This window comes from Embiotoca jacksoni, unplaced genomic scaffold (assembly GCF_022577435.1).
Source record: "Embiotoca jacksoni isolate LCO1_2020_lvr unplaced genomic scaffold, fEmbJac1.0.p SCAF_42, whole genome shotgun sequence".
Classification (NCBI taxonomy): Eukaryota; Metazoa; Chordata; class Actinopteri; family Embiotocidae; genus Embiotoca; species Embiotoca jacksoni.
In genome coordinates this window covers 2,987,045-3,012,972 of record NW_027185395.1, presented here as the reverse complement: position 1 = coordinate 3,012,972, position 25,928 = coordinate 2,987,045, and the positions used below count along the sequence as shown (strand labels likewise).

Sequence of the window (25,928 nt, the reverse complement as noted above, 5' to 3'; positions counted from 1 at the left end):
CGAACATCTGGAGGGATTATATATCCCAGATGGCCTGGGAACGCTTCGGGATCCTCCAGGATGAGCTGGAAGATGTTGCAGGAGAGAGGGAAGTCTGGGTCAACCTGCTCGGCCTGCTGCCACCGCGACCCGATCCCAGATAAGGGGAAGAAGATGGATGGATGGATGGATAAAACATCCACAGAATAAATCAGATAAATCTGAATAAATCAGATCAATCAGGAACAGTTCCCTACAAAAAAAAATTAATCTCTCCTATTCTGTCATTACTTCATTTTTATGTCTGTTTTCATCATACCTCTCAGCGTGTCTCCTTTTATTTTGAAGGCAGCCTTCGACACGCTCCACTCTTATTTTTGTGATTTGACGTTTGTGGGATCGTGATTATCTGACGTCACTTAACTGGTTTACTTTAATTATCAGCAGCATGCAGCCGTGTGTGCAGTGGACAGCTCCTCCCGGTCCTTGGTGGTGTCCGTTGTCGCGCTGTGTCCTCGCGCTGTGTCCCGGCCGCAGACATGCTGGTGTCTCTGGGATGTGTCTCCGCTGTGGCTGCAGGTATCCTTGCCCTCCATGTCCTGCAGAGACTCTGGTTCCCGTACTTCTGGGGGGACGTGGGCTTCATGCTGAGGGTCCTCTCTTACGGCTCCAAGCTACAGGTGTTCAAGTGGACGTCCCGCGTGCGCTCGGTCCTGGACCGGTTCGTCCAGCAGGCGCAGCTGCAGCCCGACAAGCCGTTCGTCATCTACGACGGAACCGTCCACACGTACCGGGACATCGACCGACGCAGCAACCGGTTGGCCAACGTCTTCCTCCGGGACGTGGGGCTGCGGAAGGGAGACTGTGTGGCGCTGCTCATGAACAACGAGCCCGACTTCGTGAGCGTCTGGTTCGGGTTGACGAAGGTGGGCTGCTCGGTGGCGTTCCTCAACACCAACATCAAGTCCCGGTCCCTGCTGCACTGCGTGGAGTCCTGCGGAGCCAGAACCCTCATCGTCGGGTCAGGTACGCAGCTTCCCTCACTCTGGTCTACTTACACCGACCAATACAAGAGAATATAGCTTTAATTAATCTATAGTATTTCATGTTAATGTTTCCAGAAATGATCATGATAATTGACTTTTATTTTGAAGTTGAATTTAATTCAATAGTTCTGTGTGATGTCATCAACAAGTTTATTCTCAATGAGCAGCTGTCATGATTCTGGTAGCTCACCTCACTGGGTCTGCTTCACACCGCAGAATCTATATAATATAACATCAATGAATTAATCATTTATTTAAATGTTTCTAGAAAGTAGGGTATCATTATAATTGAAGACTTTTGAATTCTCTCGGTGAGCAGCAGTCATGGTTCCGGTACACAGCTCACCTCTCTGGTCTCGTTACTCTTCCGAGGCTTCAGGGAGGTACTACTTTACCCCCCACACACCTGTGCAGCTCACCTGTGCTGATTAGACTGAACTTTAATTTCAAATATCAAATCATTTCACGTTTTCAACTGTTGAATAGAAACTAAAACTAGAATTTAGATTTAAACATGAATATAACAATACAAATATTTATTCAGATGTCAAACAGGCTCTTATCATGAACCATAAGAGCCAAACATTAAACATTAAACCACATTTAATAACGTGCTGTATTAAAAATCTCACTGTTGAAGGTATGACTGACAGACAGACAGACAGTCTTCCTGTTTTCACATCATTCAGTTACATTGAGTTTCTGCAGTTAATAAAAGATACCAGGAAATATTATAAAATCCATTTAATTAATTAGAGGTACAACTTTAAACTATCAAAGTAACGTGAATATTTCACAATAAATGTTTGTCTGGGCTGTATGAAACATTAAAGGGCTTTTAACTTGAAGGGAGGGCTTTTATTTTGACAGCCAATGATGGGATGCAGCAGTGTTCTCATATTTAGGTTGTATCATGATTGCACATTTGATGGAGGCTTTAATTCAGCCTGCTGGAGACATTATTAATGAATCTGATGTTTACATCCAGTCTGAACACTAAACAGATGTTTTAAACCAACGTTAGCCTGCTGCTCCTGACTCCATCCAGATGTTAGCTGTGATAACGTTAGCCTGCTGCTCTTTATATTTAACACTTACAGAAGACTTAAAATGACAAACAAAAGAAATACAAATATTAATAAATGAAATGCAACCATGTATATTTAATGTCATGTGTCTCTTTTTTATAAATATAGATTTATTTAGTATTCAATGTTAATGTGCTGTTGGTATTTTGAGAAAACTGTGAAAACTTTAGAGCTGGTTAAAGTCCAGAAAACACTGATCATCCTGCTGCAGCATCACTTTAATGTCCTCTATAATAATAATCATCATCATCATAATATGTGAGATGTTGTTGAAGCATGTTCAGCTGGCAGCTGTGTTTCTGAGGACGAGTCCTGTTTGTGAACTTAATAAGATTCATCACGCTGTACCATGTGACGGCAGCACAGATCATTTACTCAAGCAAACAACCACCATGTGTTCAGGGACACTGTCCTCACGGAGACCTCCGGGACAGGGACAGCCAATCACAAGTCAGGATGTGGGGCCTCATGTACACACTGCTCCTAAAGGATTTACTGATTGAATATTGAACTTGTTTTTTTTCATGATATTGTGGAGAAAAGCACAGATCATCATTTATCTCTGTCTCCAGAGAGCACTGTCGCCGTGGAAACGCTCCTTTTCGAGCTCTCTGATGAGACCTCAGAAAATTCGCCCCGAGTGTTTTCAGACAATGATTTAGATCTAAAACTGAGCTTATCTTTTATATTAGCCGTGTAAGATTTAAAAAAAAAAGAAAAAAAAAGTGTGTTTGTGAACAAAAACTTTTTCAGGATTATTGAACAAATCGGATTTCAAAGTTTCAGACTGTCGTTGAATATAAAATTATTTTAGAGTTAAAATAAAGGAGACTGAGCTGAAAAGGTTTAAAAGGAGAATCAATGTTCCTCCGCACGGTCTGAACACGCATGTTTTTATCAGCTCCAGCTTTCAGCACAGATCTCTGAATGACTGAGTGTATGACCGAGTACTGAAGCTAACATACAACATGTCTTTGAAACATACAATCAGAAAACACGCGTGTATATTTTACAAAGTCACAGCCGCTGCTTTATGGTGAAATACTTGTTATTATGATACAGTGCATCCGGAAAGTATTCACAGCACTTCACTTTTTCCACATTTTGTTATGCTACAGCTTTATTCCAAAATGGATTAAATTAATTTTTTTCCTTAAAATTCTACACACAATACCCCATAATGATAACGTGAAAAATTGTTTTTTTACATTTTTGCAAATCTATTAAAAAAAAAAATTTAAAAAAAAAAAAAAAATCACATGTACATAAGTATTCACAGCCTTTGCCATGACATTCAAAATTGAGCTCAGGTGCATCCTGTTTCCACTGATCATCCTTGAGATGTTTCTACAACTTGATTGGAGTCCACCTGGTAAATTCAGTTGATTGGACATGATTTGGAAAGACACACACCGTCTATATAAGGTCCCACAGTTGACATGTCAGAGCACAAACCAAGACATGAAGTCCAAAGAATCATCTGTAGACCTCTGAGACAGGATTGTATCGAGGCACAGATCTGGGGAAGGGTACAGAAACGTTTCTGCAGCATTGAAGGTCCCAATGAGCACAGTGGCCTCCATCATCTGTAAATGGAAGAAGTTTGGAACCACCAGGACTCTTCCTGGAGTCGGCCGCCCGGCCAAACTGAGCGATCGGGGGAGAAGGGCCTTAATCAGGGAGGTGACCAAGAACCCGATGGTCACTCTGACAGAGCTCCAACGTTGCTCTGTGAAGAGAGGAGAACCTTCCAGAAGGACAACCATCTCTGCAGCACTCCACCAAGCAGGCCTGTATGGTAGAGTGGCCAGACGGAAGACACTCCTCAGTAAAAGGCTCATGACAGCCCACCTGGACTTTATCAAAAGGCACCTGAAGGACTGTCAGTCCATGAGAAACTAAATTCTCTGGTCTGATGAAACAAAGATTGAACTCTTTGGCCTGAATGCCAAGCGTCATGTCTGGAGGAAACCAGGCAGTGCTCATCACCTGGCCAATACCATCTCTACGGTGAAGCATGGTGGTGGCAGCATCATGCTATGGGGATGTTTTTCAGCGGCAGGAACTGGGAGACTAGTCAGAATGGAGGGAAAGATGAATGCAGCAATGTACAGAGACATCCTTGATGAAAACCTTCTCCAGAGTGCTCTGGACCTCAGACTGGGGCGAAGGTTCATCTTCCAACAGGACAACGACCCGAAGCACACAGCCAAGATAACAAAGGAGTGGCTTCGGGACAACTCTGTGAATGTCCTTAGTATCCCAACCAGAGCCCAGACTTGAACATCTCTGGAGATCTGAAAATGGCTGTGCACCGACACTCCCCATCCAACCCGACGGAGCTTGAAAGGTCCTGCAAAGAAGAATGGGAGAAACTGCCCAAGAATAGGTGTGCCAAGCTTATAGCATCATACTCAAAAAGACTTAAGGCTGTAATTACTGCCAAAGGTGCTTCAACAAAGTATTGAGCAAAGGCTGTGAATACTTATGTACGTGTTATATTTTCCTTCTTTATTTTTAATAGATTTACAAAAATTTTAAACAAACTTTTTTCACTTTATCATTATGGGGTGTTTAGAATTTTGAGGAAAAAAGTGAATTTAATCCATTTTGGAATAAAGCTGTAACATAACAATGTGGAAAAAGTGAAGCGCTGTGAATACTTTCTGGATGTACTGTCCTCTGCAGAGTCACCATGAAAATAAACAAAAACAAAATAATTTTTAATTCAATTATGACCTTCTGATGTTTATTCGTCACGTTCAGAAGACGTATTTGTTTCAGCTCCAATATTAAAATTCAAACTTCATGTGGACAATCATTCTCTGAAATGTGTGTTGGAAGTGGATGAATTAAAATGTTTAGTAACACAAAGTCTGACATCATTATCATCATCATGATCACTTTCATCGTCATCGTCACCATCATCATCATCGCCATCATTATCACCACCATCATCATTATTACCACCATTATCATCATCATAGTAACCATCACCATCTTCACCATCATCATCATCACCACCATAATCACCATCTTCACCATCATCACTACCATCATCATCATCTCACGACCATCATAATCATCATCATCATCATGACCACCATAATCACATCTTCATCATCACTACCATCATCATCATCATCACCACCATAATCACCATCATTACCATCATCATCATCACCATCGTCATCCTCTCTGAAATAGGGTGAAGAAGGAAATCAAATAGTTTTCTTGCTGTCTGAAGATGTTTATAGAAGTGATAATAATTAAAGGTTCAGGACTGATAAACTGTATAAAGTAGAATAAAGATGACCTCAGTGTTGTAACAGAAGATCTTTATGTTGGATATTATTAATAAAGGTGACCTCAATGTTGGAACAGAAGATCTTTATATTAGTTATTATTAATTAAGATGACCTCAGTGTTGTAACAAGATCTTTATATTGGATATTATTAATAAAGATGACCTCAGTGTTGGAACAGAAGATCTTTATATTGGATATTATTAATAAAGGTGACCTCAGTGTTGGAACAGAAGATATTTATTTTAGATATAATTAATACAGGTGACCTCAGAAGATCTTATCTGGTAGGTTTGGTAGTGCAGGTCTCTCCTCAGCAGGTATTAATATCTTCATGTCTAATGTATTGGGGCTTATTTTGGTAATTAAATAGAATAAATGCAACTGCAGGTTGGTATTGAGTGTCCTCACTACTGTGTCACCGTCCTCCAGATCTAATGGAGTGTCTGGACGGCATCCTGAGCCCTCTGCTGGAGGACAACATCCAGGTGTGGACCATGAAGACTTGGTGTGAGCACACGCAGGTCAACTCTCTGCTGGATAAAGTGGACACTGCATCTGACGGGCCGGTACCAGCAGAACTACGCAGAACCACCTCCCTCAAATCTGCCACGCTGTACATCTTCACCTCCGGAACCACTGGTGAGTCGCAGCTGTCTGTTCTTCATCAGTAAGGACACGTTGTAGCAGGAACCAAAGCCGGTCCGTTTACAGGTGTGGAAGATGTGATGAAGGTGAGGGTTAGTCTCTTCTTCCAGACCTCCGTCCCTCAGAGGTACCGGCAGGTGTTTGACATGAGGATATTGGACATAGTCTTTCTCTCGTCTTCATGGAGCTGTGTGGACGTCCCTGAGTCTTTTGCTTGTCTTTATGGACCTGGGTGGATGTTCCTTAGTCTTTCTCACATCTTCACAGAGTTCTGTGGACGTTCCTGAGTCTTTCTCTTGTCTTCATGAGTCTTTCTCTTGTCTCCACGGAGCTCTGTGGACGTTCCTGAGTCTTTCTTTGTCTTCACAGAGCTCTGTGGACGTTCCTGAGTCTTTGTGTTGGTCGTTTCAATGAATCAAACAACCTTTGGATGTTCCATCAGATCAGCCGTCTCCATCACCTGCAGGCCGTTCGGAGCAGTTTAAACCATGTTGCACAGTCAGATTTACTGAAACATCTGTTCCTACTTTTTAATATGAATTAGTCCTGATTCATCAGTTTGTAGTCGTATTGTCTCTTCTTATTAATTGTTAATAATAATTATAAATATTCTGAAAATAAATATTAAGAGAAACATCCAGTAATTTTAGATAACATGAGCCGGGTTCTGATAGATGAAGGTTCTGGTGGATGAAAGTTCTGATGGATGATGGTTCTGATGGATGAAGGTTCTGATGGATGATGGTTCTGATGAATGAAGGTTCTGACTGATGAAGGTTCTGGTAGATGATGGTTCTGATGGATGAAGGTTCTAGTGGATGAAGGTTCTGATAGATGAAGGTTCTGATGGATGAAGGTTCTGGTGGATAAAGGTTCTGCTGGATGAAGGTTCTGGTGTATGAAGGTTCTGGTAGGTGATGGTTCTGATGGATGAAGGTTCTGGTAGATGAAGGTTCTGGTAGATGATAGTTCTGATGGATGAAGGTTCTGGTGGATGAAGATTTGGCTGGATGAAAGTTCTGATGAATGAAGGTACTGATAGATGAATGTTCTGATGTATGAAGGTTCTGATGGATGAAGGTTCTGGTGGATGAAGGTTCTGGTAGATGATGGTTCGGATGGATGAAGGTTCTGATGGATGAAGGTTCTGGTTCTGGTTGCACTGTTACTGTGTTGTACTGTTACTGTGTTGTACTGTGTTGTACTGTTACTGCATTGTACAGTCCTCTAGGCAGCATGTGTGTCGTACTTCCCTGTCCTCATAATGTTTTTAACAGCATAACAGAATAAAATGTTCATTTTCCACTGAGATGTAATTTAAATTTTTTTCCTAGGTCTCCCGAAGGCAGCAGTGATCACTCACATGCAGAGCTTGAAGGCAGCAGCAGGTTTCTGGGCGTTCGGAGCCTCTAAAGATGAAGTGATCTACATCTCTCTGCCTCTCTATCACAGCGCCGCCTCCCTGATCGGGATCGGAGGAACCATCGAGCTCGGTAGGCTCAAAATATCAAAAATGTCAAAACTCACCCTTTAATTCAGCTGAGTCATTAAATCAGCCGGGTCCAACTGGTAGACCTGGACTGGGTCCGACTGGTAGACCTGGACCGGGTCCGACCAGTAGATCTGAACCGGTTCCGACTGGTAGATCAGGTCTTTAGTCTGTGTTTGTTTACATGTTGATAAATCGTCTTCATCTTAATGAGATATTTTCAGTGAACTCGTGGATGAACAGACAACCATCTCTGGATTAATTTAATCTGGAATAAATGATTTTTATATGATTCATGAACAATTCTTCAGTAACATACGTGTTTCTGTAAATTCACATTGACCTTTGACCTTTGGATCAGTTCAGTTTGAGATCGAGTGAATATTTGTGTCATATTTGAATAAACACCATCAGTGTTCCTGAGATGTTTGAGTTCATAACAAACAGACTGATGATCTGATCACTTTGATCACTGTGAAATTATTTCAGAGATTTTGTGTTTTTCTTTTTTTTAATAGAAGATACCAACAAATTCATCCACGACTGCAAATGTCCATCATGAATCAGACGTTAGTGATGCTGATCCTCTCTGATCAGGAGTATTGATCGGTGGTTCCAGCTGGAATCAGATGAACTGTGGCTGTGAGCCTTCAGAAGATCTTCAGGGGTTCTTTTACAGTGGTGTGATGATTTTGGGGGCATGTCCTCGTTGCATAGATGTATCCTAGCAACATGGCTAGAGGTCTGTGATGGACACAGAGACTCTGTTGTGTATTCAGAGCGTCCAGTGACCTCGGTGTTACTGGCAAACTGAGTGAGGACCTTCAGTTCCACTCCAGCGAGCAGCTTAATGAGAGGCTTCACAGCAAAGACCGCACTCTGGAGGTTATTGTTGTTGTTGTTCTGTCATTGTTGTTGTTGTTGAGTCATCATTATTGTTGTTCAGTCATTATCGTTGCTGTTGAGTGGTCGTGATTGTTGTTGTTCAGTCATGATTGTTGTTAAGTAATCATTATTGTTGAGTCGTTGTTGTCAAGACGTCGTTGTTGTCGTCGAGTCCTTGTTGTTGTTGTTGAGTCGTCATTGTTGTATTTGTTGAGTCTTAGTCATTGCTGTTGTTGTCGAGTCATTGTTGTTGTTGAGTCGTCTTTGTCGAGTTGTTGTTGCTGTCGAGGCAAAGTTGTTGTTTTAGTCATTGTTGTTGTCGAGTCGTTGAGTGGTCATTCTTGTTGTTGTTCAGTCGTCGTTGTCGAGTCACTGTTGTTGTTCAGTTGTTGTTGTAATATTATTTTGTTTGTTGTTACAAACAAATGAAAACGCAGCCTGTGCTGGAGATACAACACCAGCGCCGGAATGTTTCAGAGTTTCAGTGTTTCAGAGTTTGATCAGCTGTTTGAACAGAAGGTAAACATGGAGCCGGACTTGAACCTCTGATAACACTGACACATGAACTTGTACCATCCAATAACATGAGGACACCCTGTTCCTGTTCCACATCAGTTTAGTAGGACAAAGGGGACGCTGCACTTTGTCCTCCAGTGTAGTTTGTCCTTCAGTGCAGTTTGTCCTTCAGTGCAGTTTGTCCTCCAGTGCAGTTTGTCCTCCAGTGCAGTTTGTCCTCCAGTGCAGTTTGTCCCTCAGTGCAGTTTGTCCCTCAATGCAGTTTGTCCTCCAGTGCAGTTTGTCCCTCAGTGCAGTTTGTCCACTGGTGTTTTTAAGGACATCAGTGGGACACCGTGTCCTGTTTACGATCTCTGTTTGTGTACAGTTCAGGTCCGTTCCGATGTTCACGCTTCAAGTGAAATGTTTTATCAAATTTGAAGAAAATACCTCGACGTGTTCCTGCAATAACATAGTAACGAAAGTGGGACGGACATGTAGGAGGATCCGTTTAATCTCGAGTCTGGGTGAACGTTTGTGTTGCGTTTGAAGAGATTCCCGCCAGGTGTTGCTGAGATATTAATTTATAATAACAGGATTGATACGAACACACAAACACAAACACAACTCCTCCAGATACACAAATTATCCTTCAGTTTGTGGTGCAACAGCGAAGACGAGTTGCTCCAGCTGGATACCAGGTCCATATTCTCAGTCTGCATCCTCCACGTGTCACATCCCTGAGAATCATTAATTTATTCTACTTTAATAAATATTCCTCAATAAGAAAAGACCTTTTTAGCATTTCATTCTTTGGTGGTTGTTGTTTGGTTGTTGTCCTCTGTAGTATGTCATGATTAAGTCAGCAGGTGAGGTGTGCATCACCTCGTGAAGTCCCAGCTCCTCCCCAGACACCTGCAGGTCAGGTGTGACACTTTATCATGAATATAGGTGTGTTACATTTGCTCACCTGTGGTCGAAACATTTCCTTCAGTGATGTCCACAGAGAATAATTATTAGTATTATTTTTATTATTATAATAATAATAATCCTAATCTGTCATGCTGAATGAAGCAGTTTAAAGGTTAACACAGAGACATCAGCTCAAGTTTTTATTACATTATTACAGGAAGAGTCTCAATTTATTTATATATTGTATTTAAACTTATGAACATCAACACAAAAGACTGTGGTTCCATTGTGTCGTCTGATGTAGTGAACGCACACAGTTAACTCTTCTACTGTAGCTTTACTCAGTTTTCTGCATGAATATTTGATTATTTTTACAGATTTATTATATTTAACTGACATAAATACATGAAATCACAAAAAATAAAAGTAGCACAAATGGTGTTCAAATGTAAAAATGTGAAAGAGATTTTGTCCAAAACTTAAAACTACTTCATAAAGTGTTATTAATTCAGAACAATTATTTAAATGGTTACGAAGCATTGGATGCAAGTCTGATAACCAGGTTACTGTAACTCTGACAACCAGGTTACTGTAACTCTGGTAACTAGCTGACTGTAACTCTAATAACCAGGTTACTGTAACTCTGGTAACCAGGTCACTGTAAATATGATAACCAGGTTACTGTAACTCTGATAACCAGGTTACTATAACTCTAACAACCAGCTGACTAACTCCGATAACCAGGTTACTGTAACTCTGATAACCAGCTGACTGTAACTCTGATAACCAGCTGACTGTAACTCTAATAACCAGGTTACTGTAACTCTGGTAACCAGGTCACTGTAAATATGATAACCAGGTTACTGTAACTCCGATAACCAGCTGACTGCAACTCTGATAACCAGGTTACTGTAAATATGATAACCAGGTTACTGTAACTCTGATAACCAGGTTACTGTAACTCTAACAACCAGCTGACTAACTCCGATAACCAGGTTACTGTAACTCTGATAACCAGCTGACTGTAACTCTGATAACCAGCTGACTGCAACTCTGATAACCAGGTTACTGTAACTCTGATAACCAGCTGACTGTAACTCTAATAACCAGGTTACTGTAACTTTGATAACCAGGTCAATGTAAATATGATAACCAGGTTACTGTAACTTCAATAACCAGCTGACTGTAACTCTGATAACCAGGTTACTGTAACTCTGATAACCAGCTGACTGTAACTCTGATAACCAGCTGACTGTAACTATGATAACCAGGTTACTGTAACTATGATAACAAGGTGTTAGAAAAATGACTCAGAGGCTGGATTCAAAATCAAACATATCGGAAATTTATTCTTGCAAGAAGGAGCAAATACATGTACACTCAAAGAAAGATGTCCAGCATTGCTCACCGTCACTCCTCCGTAGGTCAGCTTTTACACAGTGTGACAAACAGTTGACAGTCACCCCCATTCCCTCTGTATCTGATTTCGTAGATAATACTGAGTTTGGTTGTAGGTCACAAGATAAGGACACAGAGATGTCGTAAATTAGACGTCCTAAATGTGACAATAGAAACATTCTTGAGCAACAGGCAGATAAGTACATCTTTTTTTTTTTTTTCCATCACAAGGTCACAGTCAGCTGACTCCTTCAGTGTCAGGAAGAGGAGAACCTGTTGACTTCATCAGAGTGAAGGAGGAGACATCTGCCTTCAGAAAGTAGAGTAAATTCATAAATACTCCTGAACTGTCTGTCAACACACACACAGTTGGACATCCAGTAAACACAGATAACAGTTCTCAGGTGGCTTCAGTTCATGTAAACATGTTCTGCAATCAGTCATGTGACCTGCTGGTTCTGAATGTTCTGCTGGTTCTCAATGTTCTGCTGGTTCTGAATAACCCGGTGACTTGAGTTCATTGAAATGCTGTGATTGACAACAACAACAACAGAGAAGAACTAATAAAGTCATGTATTGTTTTTATTGTTTTAAAACTGAGTCCTGAATTCATATTTGATTTGTTTACACTGAGCTGGTGTTAAATAGCTAGCAGCTAGCCTGTTAGCCTTCTAGTCTGTTAACCTGCTAGCCTACTAGCCTGCTAGCTGTGATGGTTGAAGTGGAGAGCTGATGGTTTGATTAAATAATGGTTTGAAGTCAGTTTCTCTCAGAGTGAATGAATCTTTATGTTTAACCCTCTGCTGTCCTGTCAGGGTTCAACTCTCCTACATGTACAGAGTAGATATAGCTGACATATATATATATATATATAATGCTACTACTGTCCGTTGTGTCTCTATATTTAAATGTAACATGTACAGAGTAGATCCAGTGTCATATGTGTATTTGTTGTCCGTTCTCAGGGGCCACATGTGTGTTGAAGAAGAAGTTTTCAGCCTCTCAGTTCTGGAACGACTGCAGGAAACATGAAGTGACTATTTTCCAGTACATTGGTGAACTGTGCCGATACCTCTGCAACCAGCCCAAGGTAACATCCAGAGGAGCGGTGATAACACACATATTATGGTCTGTTAACCATCTCTGAATGCAGGAAAACTGTTTATTTATGGAATATTGTGGTGTAAAATTTAAAAAAGAAATTATATCAAAAACACACTTCTGAATACTTTATGATGTACTATGAAACTAGTGGAACTTTAGAAGTTTTTTTCATATTCTCAAAACATATTTTTAATTCAGAATAATTGAATTCTGTGATGGTCTAAGTATCTTTATATTTTTTATATTTCTTTATGTATCTTTATATTTTCTATATTTCTTTATACATCTTTATATGTTCTATATTTCTTTATACAGTGGAGGAAATAATTATTTGATCCCTTGCCGATTTTGTAAGTTTGCCCAGTGGCAAAGAAATGAACGGTCTATAATTGTAATGGTAGGTTTATTTTAACACTGAGAGACAGAATATCAAAAAGAAAATGCAGAAAATCACGTCATATAAAAGTTATAAATTTATTTGCATTTGATTGTGTGAAATAAGTATTTGATCTCCTACCAACCAGCAAGAATTCTGGCTTCCACAGACCGGTTAGATTCGTCCTCTCGCTTTAAGAAAGTACTCCAAATCTCAACTCGTCACCTGTATGAAAGACACTGTCTCAACTCATTACCTGTATGAAGGACACCTGTCTCAACTCGTTACCTGTATGAAAGACACCTGTCTCAACTCGTTACCTGTATGAAAGACATGTCTCAACTCATTACCTGTATAAAAGACACCTGTCCACAGAATCAATCAATCAGATTCGAACCTCTCCACTATGGAGACCAAAGAGCTGTCTAAGGATGTCAGGGACGAGATTGTAGACCTGCACAAGGCTGGAATGGACTACAAGACCATCGGCAAGCAGATCGGTGAGGAGGAGACAACTGTTGGTGCGATTATTCAGAAATGGAAGAAACACAAAATGACCAATGCGCTTCAAGGTCCCTCTGCTTAAGAAGACACATGTACAGGCCCGTCTAAAGTTTACCAATGAACACCTGAATGATTCAGAGAAGGCTTGGGAGAAGGTGATGTGGTCAGATGAGACCAAAATCCAGCTCTTTGGCATCAACTGGACTCGCCGTGTTTGGAGGAAGAGAAATGCTGACAATAACCCAGAGAACACCGTTCCCACCATCCAGCATGGCGGTAGAAACATTCTGCTTTGGGGGTGTTTCTCTGCTCAGGGGACAGGACGACTTCACTGCGTCGAGGGGAGGACGGATGAGGCCACGTACCGGGACATCTTTGGTGACAACCTCCTTCCCTCAGCCAGGACACTGAAGATGGGCCGTGGACGGGTCTTCCAGCACAACAATGACCCCAAAACAGACGGCCGAAGCAACAAAGGAGTGGCTCAAGAAGAAGCACATTAAGGTCACGGAGTGGCTGAGCCAGTCTCCGGACCTTAATCCCATAGAAAATCTGAAGAGGGACCCGAAGCTTCCAGTTGCTAAGCGACAGCCTGGAAACCTGAAGGATTTGGAGGATCTGCAAAGAGGAGTCGACCAAAATCCCTCCCGAGATGTTCAAACCTGGAGACCAGCTACAAGAAACGTCTGAGTCATGTTTTGCTACGGGATCAAATGTGATTTTCTGGATTTTTTTGTTTTGTTTTTATATATTCTGTCCCTCACTGTTAAAATAAACCTACCATTACAATTACAGACCGTTCATTTCTTTGTCAGTGGGCAAACTTACAGGATCAACAAGGGATCAAATTATTATTTCCTCCACTGTATATCTTTATATTTTCTATATTTCGTTATATATCTTTTTACTTTCTATATTTCTTTCTATATCTTTATATTTTCTTCTCTTTTATTCCATTGTGCTTCTTTTATTTTCTTCCATGACTTGTCATGTTTTTACTCAGATCCAACATGTTATCCTCACCAGGTTGGAAACATCATCAACATACAGTACACGTACTTTGTAACTTTAACATGTGAACTGTCTGCAGATATTTTTCTTCATGTTCTCTGAATCATTGAAGGAACACCAGGATTGTGGACCGACAGCAGGTCTTTGTGTCCTCTGTCCACTGATGGTGGACAGACAGCAGGTGTGTGTGTGGACTCAGAGGCGTGTAGACACAGACAGTGTGTCTCTGCTGAAGACTGCTGTTCTTTGTCTCCTCGGTCATGTGACTGTGTGGGTGGAGGACGTCCCCACTGACCGGACATTCACACTGAATGTGTGCACACAACTGTGAAGAGAAGCTGTAATTATGTACAGATATCAAAGACCACCGAGGACACCACCGAAGACCCCACCGAGGACCCCACAGAGGACACAGTTTGTCTCTGTAGGGCTCAGATTTTTGGACAAATATTAAAATAATATCCATATTTCCAACCTTAGTCTGAGACGCTGTGGTAGAAATGATAACTGGTGCTTTTAAAAGATATTTACACAGCAGGTTTGTGAGAAATAATCATTAATGAACTCTTTTACATCCAGTCTGTGTTTAAAACCAGGAACATTGTTCAGGATAATAATGTCAAATATTAGACTAGTCTGATATGTTTATCAATGTTCTGCTTGCTGTATGTTCGTGGTTTTTACCAGGTCATGTTCTTTGTGAGCTGTTAGGACCTTTTTGCGCTGTTTTCTACTGTTTAGGGCTTCATGCGTCTCTGCAGTCACAGAGAGGACGGAAAAAGTCCTCCATCAACAACAGGCCGTCTGCTGCTGGACACAAGAATCAGTGTGTTAAACAGAGGACACAAAAACATGTTGATTTCTGGGTTTAATAGTCCTGAAATAAATACACATACTTTCAGAGTGTGAATGTTTGTTATAAGGAGGCTTACATTGTGACAGAATCCCCAGATCACCATCAAACACACACACACACACTACACTCACACACAGACACACACACACACTACACACACACGCACGTTGTCCTGATGTCCTCTCATGTCATCCGTCCCTCAGACCGACCTGGATAAGGTCCACGCCGTGCGGATGGCGGTGGGCAACGGGCTGCGGCCGGACGTGTGGCGGGAATTCCAGAGTCGCTTCGGGAATGTGAAGATGTGTGAAGTGTACGGATCCACAGAGGGAAACCTGTGTATCATGAACCACGTCGGAAAGATCGGAGCTGTGGGCCGCTCCAACTTCCTCTACAAGGTCAGTGTTCACGTGCTGTGGAGCGGTGGGAAGAGCTTCATACAGGTGTTCACGTGCTGTGGAGCAGTGGGAGGAGCTTCAGACAGGTGGTCATCATTAGTAACAGGAAGGACAGAAACACACGCTAATTAAATGTCAACCTCCATGTTATACCTCCATGTTTAACCACCATGTTTAACCTCCGTGTTTAACCGCCATGTTTAACCTCCGTGTTTAACCGCCGTGTTTAACATCCATGTTTAACTGCCATGTTTAACCTCCGTATTTAACCTCCATGTTTAACCGCCATGTTTAACCTCCATGTTTAACCTCTGTGTTTCTACATTAGCCTGAATAGTTGAACAGTTCTGCAGAGAGCTTTCACATACTGTGATTTGAAAGTGAGAGTCTGCAGATCTACCGGTGAATACCACAAACATGGAGTAAACTGGTCGTGTTATCATGGAGTAAACTTGTTGTGTTATCATGGAGTAAACTAGTCGTGTTTTCATAGAGTAAACTAGTCGTATTATCATGGAGTAGACTAGTTGTGTTATCATGTTATCTTGGAGTAAACTTGTTGTGTTATCATGGAGTAAACTAGTCGTATTATCATGGAGTAGACTAGTTGTGTTATCATGTTATCTTGGAGTAAACTAGTCGTGTTATCATGTTATCTTGGAGTAAGCTAGTTGTGTTATCATGGAGTAAACTAGTCGTGTTATCATGGAGTAAACTAGTCGTGTTATCATGGAGTAGACTAGTTGTGTTATCATGTTATCTTGGAGTAAACTAGTCGTGTTATCATGTTATCTTGGAGTAAGCTAGTTGTGTTATCATGGAGTAAACTAGTCGTGTTATCATGGAGTAAACTAGTCGTGTTATCATGGAGTAGACTAGTTGTGTTATCATGTTATCTTGGAGTAAACTAGTCGTGTTATCATGTTATCTTGGAGTAAGCTAGTTGTGTTATCATGGAGTAAACTAGTCGTGTTATCATGGAGTAAACTAGTCGTGTTATCATGTTATCATAGAGTAAACTAGTCATGTTATCATGGAGTAAACTAGTCGTGTTATCATGGAGTAAACTAGTTGTGTTATCATGTTATCTTGGAGTAAACTAGTCGTGTTATCATGTTATCTTGGAGTAAGCTAGTTGTGTTATCATGGAGTAAACTAGTCGTGTTATCATGGAGTAAACTAGTCGTGTTATCATGTTATCATAGAGTAAACTAGTCATGTTATCATGGAGTAAACTAGTCGTGTTATCATGGAGTAAACTAGTCGCGTTATCATGGAGTAAACTAGTCGTGTTATCATGGAGTAAACTAGTTGTGTTATCATGTTATCTTGGAGTAAACTAGTCGCGTTATCATGGAGTAAACTAGTCGTGTTATCATGGAGTAAACTAGTCATGTTATCCTAGAGTAAACTAGTTGTGTTATCATGGAGTAAACTAGTCGTGTTATGGAGTAAACTAGTCATGTTATCATGGAGTAAACTAGTGTTTCTTTCACTTTCATGGTAATATCATAATTAATTTCCTGTGTCTCTCAGTAAACAGTAAACTAGTCACTTCTCTTTAAGTTTCTGTCCTTCCTCAGTCTTTCCTACACTTTGTTCTGTCGTCCTTCCTCCAGCCTCCTCTCCTGCCGTGCCCTCCTCCTCCACATGCTGCAGGTTTAATCCTGCTGCAGTCACTTACACCACATACTGTCACATACTAAGTATTCATGACTGATACACACTCCCACTGTTTTATATCCTGATATGTGTCTATGTTTCAGCAGGATTTGCAGGCAGCCTTCAGTGCACTATAAATATACAACAGGGATGATGGCAGACTGTACATCCACAACTCACAGCAGCATGTACCAGCTCAGTTTGTGTACAAATACAAGTGTGCACGAGGTGGATTGATTTGTTTTAGAGCTGCTCAATAGACGTTCACTTCTGCAGCAGTGATGAAGCTCATCTCTAATCTGTGAGAGGCAGTGGGCAAGAAAGAAGCGCACATAGGTAACTGCCTGCAGGGGGTTGGGAGGGACGGTGTGGGGGGGTGGGTACACGAATAAGGTGGGGGAAGTGGGGTCAGCTGCCAGGACATATGTCAGATTATGTTCTACCCAGGAAACAGCACGTGGCCACACGGGGTGAAACAATATGTAAGTAAATACAATGGAGCCCCATATAATAGGTAACACAATAATAACAAGAATAATATCCATCCATCCATTATCTATACCCCACTTTATCCTCACACAATAATACAAATTAATAATAATATTAATAATAATGAGTTGTAATACAACAGTTATAAATCATCTGCTCTTTATAAGATTAATATAACTTATCTCTTTAAATTGACAGAATACAAAACAATACAAAGGTCTAAAAGTTGAATTTTATTTAATATAAAACACTGTTTATTATTTGTCCACTTGGAGATCAATTATAATACAATTATGATAATTTGTATATCTGTTACATAACACAAGATAAACATCTTTGAATGTAATTTAACACAGTCTAGTATAAATTGTTACAACATAATAATACCTTACAGAATAAACTGCAAGGTATTATTATCAAAGACGCCTCCTGTTTGAAAGTGTTTCAGGACATTAAATTGTAACTGAAAGGTGATCAGAGACTGTTTTGTAACGTCTGACTGAAACAAGAGTTTTAAAGCGAGTCAGTCGGATTCATTCTGTTCAGTGTGAAGGATGAACTGTGAGCAGCTCCCCTGTGGCAGCTACAGGTATTACCCTCACTACATTCAGGTTCTTAGACAGTCTGAAGAATAAACTCGAGCTGTTGTAGGTATTAGCCTCACTAATGCCTAAACTACTGTTATGAAGAGGAGTTACAGAAGAGTGGCTTTATGTCTAATCCCTGACCTCAGCTATTCTTAGCTCTGTCTGCCTCCTGCGGGCCCACTGACTTGTTCTATTTCAGGTAACGGGATTGTTAGTTCTGTAACATGCAGCTAAAACCTATTTTTAGATGGTTACCTGAAGAAAAGCTGTGAATTATTTCATTTAGCTGTTTTTGCGTTAATGCAGCAGACTGTCAGTGAACCAGTTAAACCACAGCAGATTACATTTTATAATGTTTATAATAATATGATGTGTAACAGCACCTGCAGTGGAGAGGGAGGAGCTACTGAGATCCAGGAAGAACAACAATACAATATAGAAAATACTCTTTTGAAATAAAACTGAGCATAAACAGATCAGCTTTTTTTCTTTCATGATATTTGTTTCCTTGCTGTGAACATCTGATGTTAAACCTGAAGTTGGTCTGTGGCTCATCGGTCCACTCATTAGTAGCTCACTGTATTTTGATATAAATATTCTAATAACATGCTTTCTAACTTTTTGTGTAGCTTGTGTTTAAGTATGACCTGGTGAAGTATGACATGGTGAAAGATGAGCCGGTGAAGGATCAGTACGGTTTCTGTCAGCGTGTGAAAACAGGTGAGGTGGTAACTCTTTTATAACTTCACCTGTGTTCATCTGAGACGTATGTTGATGTGTGTCCCGTGTTTGTTGTCGGTTGAGACGTGTGTTGATTGTGTCCCGTTGTCGTCGTCAGGTGAGACGTGTGTTGATTGTGTCCTGTTGTTGTTGTCAGGTGAGACGTGTGTTGATTGTGTCCCGTTGTTGTAGTCAGGTGAGACGTGTGTTGATTGTTTCCCGTTGTTGTTGTCAGGTGAGACGTGTTTGTTGATTGTGTCCCGTTGTTGTTGTCAGGTGAGACGTGTTTGTTGACTGTGTCCCGTTGTTGTTGTCAGGTGAGACGTGTGTTGCTTGTTTCCCGTTGTTGTTGTCAGGTGAGACGTGTGTTGATTGTTTCCTTTTGTTGTTGTCAGGTGAGATGTGTGTTGATTGTGTCCCGTTGTTGTTGTCAGGTGAGACGTGTTTGTTGATTGTGTTCCGTTGTTGTTGTCAGGTGAGACGTGTGTTGATTGTTTCCCGTTGTTGTTGTCAGGTGAGACGTGTTTGTTGATTGTGTCCCGTTGTTGTTGTCAGGTGAGACGTGTGTTGATTGTTTCCTTTTGTTGTTGTCAGGTGAGATGTGTGTTCATTGTGTCCCGTTGTTGTTGTCAGGTGAGACGTTTTTGTTCATTGTGTCCAATTGTTGTTTTCAGGTGAGACGTGTGTTGATTGTTTCCGATTGTTGTTGTCAGGTGAGACGTGTTTGTTGATTGTGTCCTGTTGTTGTTGTCAGGTCAGACGTGTTTTGATTGTGTCCTGTTGTTGTCATCAGGTGAGACGTGTTTGTTGATTGTGTCCTGTTGTTGTTGTCAGGTGAGACGGGGCTCTTACTCTCCAAGGTGAGCTCCATCACCCCGTTCTTTGGATACGCTGGAAGCAAGCAGCTGACGGAGAAGAAGGTTCTGAGGAACGTGTTTGTGAAGGGTGACGCCTACGTGAACACAGGCGACCTCATGGCTGAAGACCATCAGGGCTTCATCAGCTTCAGGGACCGAGTGGGGGACACCTTCAGGTACTGTGTGACGGTGGACAAACCAGAACCTGTGACCTGTGAGGATAACGCTTCATGTAATAAATGTAGTTTATTAGCTCAGTGAACTGGACCATGAACACCTCATCATTAGTAACTATAGTTAGCCAGACTCCAGTAGTGGACACAATCTGAACTGGAGGCTTCATAACATTCACAAACCAACAGCTGATGTCACTAATGGATGATGACCTCACTGATGGTTGATTACATCACTGATGGATGATAACATCACTGATGGTTGATGACCTCTGATGGTTGAGGACCTCACTTATGGTTGATAACCTCTCTAATGGTTGAGGACCTCACTGATGGTTGATAACCTCTCTAATGGTTGAGGACCTCACTGATGGTTGATGACCTTTCTGATGGTTGATGACCTCTGATGGTTGAGGACCTCACTTATGGTTGATAACCTCTCTAATGCTTGAGGACCTCACTTATGGTTGAGGAACTCACTGATGGTTGATGACCTCTCTGATGGTTGATGACATCACTGATGGTTGATGACATCACTGATGGTTGAGGACCTCACTGATGAATAATGACATCACTGATGAATAATGACATCACTGATGGATGATGACCTCTGATGGTTGATGACCTCTCTGATGGTTGATGACATCACTGATGGTTGATGACCTCTCTGATGGTTGATGACATCACTGATGGTTGATGACATCACTGATGGTTGAGGACCTCACTGATGAATAATGACGTTACTGATGGATGATGACCTCTGATGGTTGATGACCTCTCTGATGGTTGATGACATCACTGATGGTTGATGACATCACTGATGGTTGAGGACCTCACTGATGAATAATGACGTTACTGATGGATGATGACCTCTGATGGTTGATGACCTCTCTGATGGTTGATGACATCACTGATGGTTGATGGCTGGTAGAAACCATCGACTGATCCACATACAGCTTGTAGAGATACAGGGAGGAGAGATGCTACACTAACAGAGAAACTGGTTACATAACACAGAACTATAAGGATACAGACAGTATGAAAATATGTCCATGTACCTTAAAGTTGATATACAGCCCAACCTGGGACACTCTAAGAAGAAACAGAGAGAACATGTGAGACACGTTGACCTCCTCCAGGATGTTTTATGAAGACTCTCCTCATAATGTTTTAATGAATAATGGTGTGGTACAGTCTATGTCCTGGACAACATGATGTTTAATAGTGTGATACAGTCTATATCCTGGATAACATGATGTTTAATGGTGCGATACAGTCTATATCCTGGATAACATGATATTTAATGGTGTGATACAGTCTATATCCTGGATAGCATGATGTTTAATGGTGTGATACAGTCTGTATCCTGGATAACATGATGTTTAATGGTGTGATACAGTCTATATCCTGGATAACATGATATTTAATGGTGTGATACAGTCTATATATCCTGGATAACATGTTTAATGGTGTGATACAGTCTATATCCTGGATAACAGGATGTTTCCTCTTGCAGGTGGAAAGGTGAGAATGTTGCGACAACAGAAGTGTCAGAGACTCTCGGACTGATGGACTTTATCCAGGAAGTCAACGTGTACGGAGTGGAAGTACCAGGTACCTGTCCTCATACTGTCCTCAGACTGTCCTCATACCATCCTCATATTGTCCTCATAGTGTCATCATATCTGTCCTCATATTGTCCTCATACCTGTCCTCATAGAGTCCTCATACTGTCCTCATACTGTCTTTATAGTGCTCTCATACTGTGCTCATATCTGTCCTCATACTGTCCTCAAAGTGTTCTCAAACTGTCCTCATATGGTCCTCATATCTGTCCTCATACTGTCCTCATAGGGTCCTCATACTGTTCTCATACTGTCCTCATATCTGTCCTCGTAGTGTCCTCATATCTGTCTTCACACTGTCCTCATATCTGTCCTCATACCGTCCTCACATCAGTCGTCATAGTGTCCTCATACTGTCCTCATAATATCCTCATACTGTCCTCAGTGTTCTCAAACTGTCCTCATATCTGTCTTCATACTGTCCTCATAGTGTACTTATACTGTCCTCATAGTGTTCTCATACTGTCCTCATTCTGTCCTCATACTATTCTCATATCTGTCCTCATACTGTCCTCATAGTGTCCTCATACTGTCCTCATAGTATCCTCATACTGTCCTCATATCTGTCCTCATACTGTCCTCAAAGTGCCCTCATACTGTCCTCAGTGTCCTCATACTGTCTTCATATCTGTCCTCATATCTGTCCTTATACTGTCCTCATATCTGTCTTCATACTGTCCTCATATATGTCCTCATACTGTCCTCATATCATCCTTATACTGTCCTCATACTGTTCTCATACCAGTACCAGTTCTGTATCATTTCGTTCAGAAACCCTCCCTCTACTTCTTCTGCAGATGTTCAGATTTTTGTGGTTAAAATTATATGTTGAGCCTGATGATTTAGATTTTTTTATATGATTATTTTGTATAAAGTGTGACAGAATTATTAGTGTGGATGTTTTTAAATAATGATGATGATGGTGGTGTTGCATCCCAGCCCGCTCCCTCCGCTCTGCTTCTACCAATCGGCTTGTTGCTCCCTCACTGAGCTAAACACTCTACAAAATCACGACTGTTTGCTGTCCTGGCTCCTAAATGGTGGAATGAGCTCCCCAACGACATCAGGACAGCTGAATCTCTGTACATCTTCCACCACAAACTAAAAACACACCTCTTCCGACTTTACCTTGAACAGTAGAACTTTAGTAGCTTAACATGGAACTTACTGATAGAACTTTGTAGGTTGGCTTCCTTGAAGAAATTGTATTTTCTTGATTCTTGTTGTTTTGGGTTTTGTACCCTCATGGTTGAAATGCACTTATTGTAAGTCGCTTTGGATAAAAGCATCAGCTAAATGAAATGTAATGTGATGGTGGTGATGATGATGATGGTGGTGATGATGATGGTGGTGGTGGTGATGGTGGTGATGATGATGGTGGTGGTGGTGATGGTGGTGGTGGTGGTGTGGGTGATTGAATAGTAGAACTTTAGTAGCGCTTAAAATGGCACTTACTGATGGCACTTTGTAGTTTGGCTTTCTTGAAGAAATTGTATTTTCTTGATTCTTGTTGTTCTGGGTTTTGTACCCTCATGGTTGAAATGCACTTATTGTAAGTCGCTTTGGATAAAAGCGTCAGCTAAATGAAATATAATGTCATGTAATGTAATGTAATGATGATGGTGATGATGATGGTGATGATGATGGTGGTGAAATTGATGATTGTGATAATGATGAAGACTCTGCGAGGAGTCTCTGCGTGGTAACAGAAGTGACTCTGAACCTGCTCCTCAGGAAATGAAGGCAGGGCGGGGATGGCCGCCCTCATCCTGAGACCCGACCAGACGTTTGAAGGGAGGAAGCTGTTCGAGCTGGTGGAGAGAGACCTTCCCCCGTACGCTCGGCCACTCTTCGTACGGCTGCAGGTAACCAGAGACCCACTGAGTGCTCTTCTTCTACCACAGTGTGTACTCATCCTTTAAACTTCACCAACAGTGTTTCTGCTGCTTCATCAGGAACAGACCATGGAGTGTTGTTGAAGTGTTCAACCATGTAATTTAAAAAGCAGCTCCACTGATCTCATCATTTAGCTTCAGCCCTTTCATCAAGAGTCTCCTTTCGTCGTTGGCATCGTTACAATCACATCATCAAATATCCAGTGATGTCAGAGATACTGAAACATGATCCATGTGTAACCCTCTGTTACCACCAAGTCCAGAGTGGTACCATGCTGGTGGGCGGGTGGGAGCCAGCTGTTCTTGGCCCTTATCTTGTTTTGGTCGGGCACTCCAAGGGCATGACGAAGGTCGGCGCTGGGAAGTCTGGATCTGATAAAGTTGAGATGAACCCCATCAGGTTGAAGCAGTCCCCACAGCTCCAGAAAGAGTTAATATACCATCTCTGCATGTATTTAGGATCAGGATTCGACTGAAGGACTCACTTCCTGTCTTAAAAGTAGGAATTGGTCTAAAAATAAACACATCTTGAGATTGATGGTCACTCAGTGTTTTCAGTTTAAAATAAAGGCGTGGCTTGTCTGTGTTTAAAATGAAGGCAGGGCCTGTCTGTGTTTAAAATGAAGTCAGGGCCTGTCTGTGTTTCAAATGAAGGTGGGGTCTGTCTGTGTTTCAAATGAAGGTGGGGCCTGTCTGTGTTTCAAATGAAGTGTCCAAGTGTCCACAGAAAGACGGTGGTCTCTGCAGATCAGTGGATAAAAGTCCACTAAACTTTAACCTGACCTTTGACCCACATGAAGAACCTACATGTTGGTGAACTTCTCCTTTAACACAGTGTGTGATGATTAGTCAGCAGGCAGCATCAGAGACATCCTGTTGTTTTCTAAGACTCCTGACTGTCAATCAAACAACAGGTCTCTGAGAGTGACAGGAGGAGATGGGGATACAAGATGTCTAAAATAAAAAACTATAAATTAAAAAAAAAAAAAAAACCCACTATAAAATACTATAAAATAACATACTATGAAATAGAATACTATGAAATAGAATACTATAAAATAAAATAAAGTAACATACTATAAACTAAAATACAATAAGATAAAATACTATAAAATAGAATACTATAAGATAACATACTTTATAACATACTACAAAATACTATAAAATAGAATACTATAAAATAGAATACTATAAGATAACATACTTTATAACATACTATAAAATATAATAATATAAAATAACATACTAAAAAATAAAATAAAATACTATAAAATAACACTGAAGTGAAACTAAACAGCTGATTTTAAAAACAATAAAATATAATACTATAAGATAACATACTATCAAATACTATCAAATATAATACTATACAATAAAATACTATAAAATAACATACTGAAGTGAAACTTTAAACAGCTGATTTTAAAAACAACCTTCAAGTGTGAAGCTACAATAGTATTGTAGCTGAAACAATCAAGATAAGCATCAACAGAAACCTTTTGTAGAGAAGGAGAATTTAAAGAGGGTGTTTGTACAAAAGATTTATAGATTAAATATTATCCAATATTGTAAACAGGTTAAATATTATCAGCTGTTGGTCCTTGTGGTCTGATAGGATCAGAGATGAGGTGCATGTATGAAAGAGACAGACTCACTTCAGGACCTGTGTTTGGTCAGCAGGTGTATTCCTCCATCCAGTGGCCACTTGGTGTCAGTGCACTGATCCCTGAAACAATGATTATGATTTACAGCTGTATTAATATATATACAGAACTGTTTGAAGGTTTTACTTATCAAGAGTAAAATAAGAATACATGTTATTAGTGATATTGTTGCTTTTTAATGTTTGTTAAACTCATCAGAGCTGTTAGTGATCAATATGTAGTTCATTTAAATTATCAATGATTCAGATCTGTTGGGCAGTAGTGTGTTGGTAAACCTAAAGTATCACATTAAAACATTAATCAGTGAAATGTTTTAGTTTGATTTATTTGCTGATTCTCTGAACTAACAGCCTCTATCTGTCGTTCCCTTCAGGAGGTGATGGAGATGACAAGCACCTTGAAGCAGCAGAAGTTCCAGCTGGTGCAGAGCGGCTTCAACCCCTCCACCATCTCAGATCTTCTGTACGTGTTGGACGGCCAGCAGAGGAGCTACGTTCCTCTGACTGATCCAATCTACCGGAGCATCATCGATGGACAGCGCAAACTGTAGAACTCACCATGTAGGAGTACGACGACATGTCTGGAGACACGGAGACATGAGCTCATACCCTAATGGGGACCAGGCTGCAGTCAGTCGATGGGTCACCTCAGTGCGAATGAAGAGCTGCTGATTGGTCGGATCACGACCGGCTGACTGGAGACACAGGAACAGGGATGTCTGATTTATTTTTGTTAAATAAAAATTCTGATAAATAATTTTAA

General features: G+C 40.9%; 1 protein-coding gene across 2 annotated transcripts; it reads left to right on the top strand.

Annotated features, from left to right (window-relative positions):
* Positions 1 to 411: 411 nt before the first annotated feature.
* On the top strand, positions 412 to 25,928 carry slc27a6 (solute carrier family 27 member 6). 2 transcript variants are annotated; one of them, XM_069169002.1, is made up of 10 exons: positions 412 to 1,005; positions 5,851 to 6,060; positions 7,401 to 7,559; positions 12,211 to 12,335; positions 15,300 to 15,494; positions 18,862 to 18,952; positions 19,787 to 19,985; positions 21,499 to 21,596; positions 23,342 to 23,472; positions 25,540 to 25,928. In XM_069169002.1, exons 1-10 carry the CDS (start codon positions 519 to 521, stop codon positions 25,714 to 25,716), a joined length of 1,872 nt encoding a protein of 623 aa, XP_069025103.1. In that variant the 5' UTR covers positions 412 to 518; the 3' UTR covers positions 25,717 to 25,928. The 2 variants fall into 2 exon arrangements, with proteins under 2 accessions (XP_069025103.1, XP_069025102.1); XM_069169001.1 differs by having other exon boundaries at positions 18,862 to 18,957; positions 19,792 to 19,985.

Bases quoted from the DNA above. Each gene is read 5' to 3' on its own strand.
- slc27a6 (XM_069169002.1), top strand. From the start codon at position 519: ATGCTGGTGTCTCTGGGATGTGTCTCCGCTGTGGCTGCAGGTATCCTT. The intron at 15,495-18,861 runs GTCAGTGTTCAC...CTTTTTGTGTAG, and splicing joins GCTCCAACTTCCTCTACAAG to CTTGTGTTTAAGTATGACCT. The intron at 18,953-19,786 runs GTGAGGTGGTAA...TGTTGTTGTCAG, and splicing joins CTGTCAGCGTGTGAAAACAG to GTGAGACGGGGCTCTTACTC.